General features: G+C 36.4%; 1 protein-coding gene across 2 annotated transcripts in view; it reads right to left on the bottom strand.

Moving 5' to 3' along the window:
• Positions 1 to 674, bottom strand: part of LOC110425963 (glutathione S-transferase zeta class-like) — a 3,975-nt gene continuing 3,301 nt past the window's right edge. For both annotated transcript variants that reach the window (XM_021441049.2, XM_089785198.1), the window contains exon 10: positions 1 to 520. In XM_021441049.2, coding sequence (XP_021296724.1) covers positions 419 to 520 — 102 coding nt within the window. In that variant the 3' untranslated portion in view covers positions 1 to 418. The remainder of the gene's footprint in view (positions 521 to 674) is intronic.

Raw genomic sequence — 674 nt, 5'->3', positions numbered from 1 at the left:
AAATAGAAAATAGTGAGTTTTAATATAAGTTAATTGATCAAATTGATCTACAAGGAGATCTCTCGTAACTTCTTTTGTTTTATTAATAAAGCATCTCCTCTAAGTGAAAATAGTTGATCATCTTGATCAGATTTCTGAAAGGAAAATAAACACATAATTGGTCATACAGAATCATCAAATGCCAAACCGAGTTTGGATTTAACAGTTTAAGCAATGGCCATTTGACTTTATCCAACACTGTTTTCCACAACTTCCCCCTTCCAGCAACAGGGAGGTGGAGTAATCATAAGCAGAAACTGATATTTATAAAGAAAAAACCAATTGAAACACTATAATGTTCCAGATTCCCAGCCACCAAACAGATGGACCATTCAGCATTATTCATGGACCTCATCAAGTTACTAGTTTAACAAGTGCCCTATGCCGAGGGAGCATCTGGCTGGTTCTCTGGCATAGCATTTTGGAAATGAGGTAGCTCGCTATATGCTTCATTCAACCTAGATAAAAGTGGGAATTTAGCCTACAAAAATAATAGGAGAAGAAAAAGCATGTCAGCAGATGCTCCAAGAAGAACATTGAAGGTAAAGCATAGAAGAGATATGTCCATCTTGAGGACTTGGAACCATGGTAAAACTAGATCAAAAAGGGAATGCTAGCAGAAAAATGCCAAAGAT

This window comes from Theobroma umbraticum, unplaced genomic scaffold, assembly GCF_002168275.2.
Source record: "Theobroma umbraticum cultivar Fairchild unplaced genomic scaffold, ASM216827v3 scaffold_12.1, whole genome shotgun sequence".
In the NCBI taxonomy this organism is placed as follows: Eukaryota; Viridiplantae; Streptophyta; class Magnoliopsida; order Malvales; family Malvaceae; genus Theobroma; species Theobroma umbraticum.
This window is presented reverse-complemented; position numbering and strand designations above follow the sequence as displayed.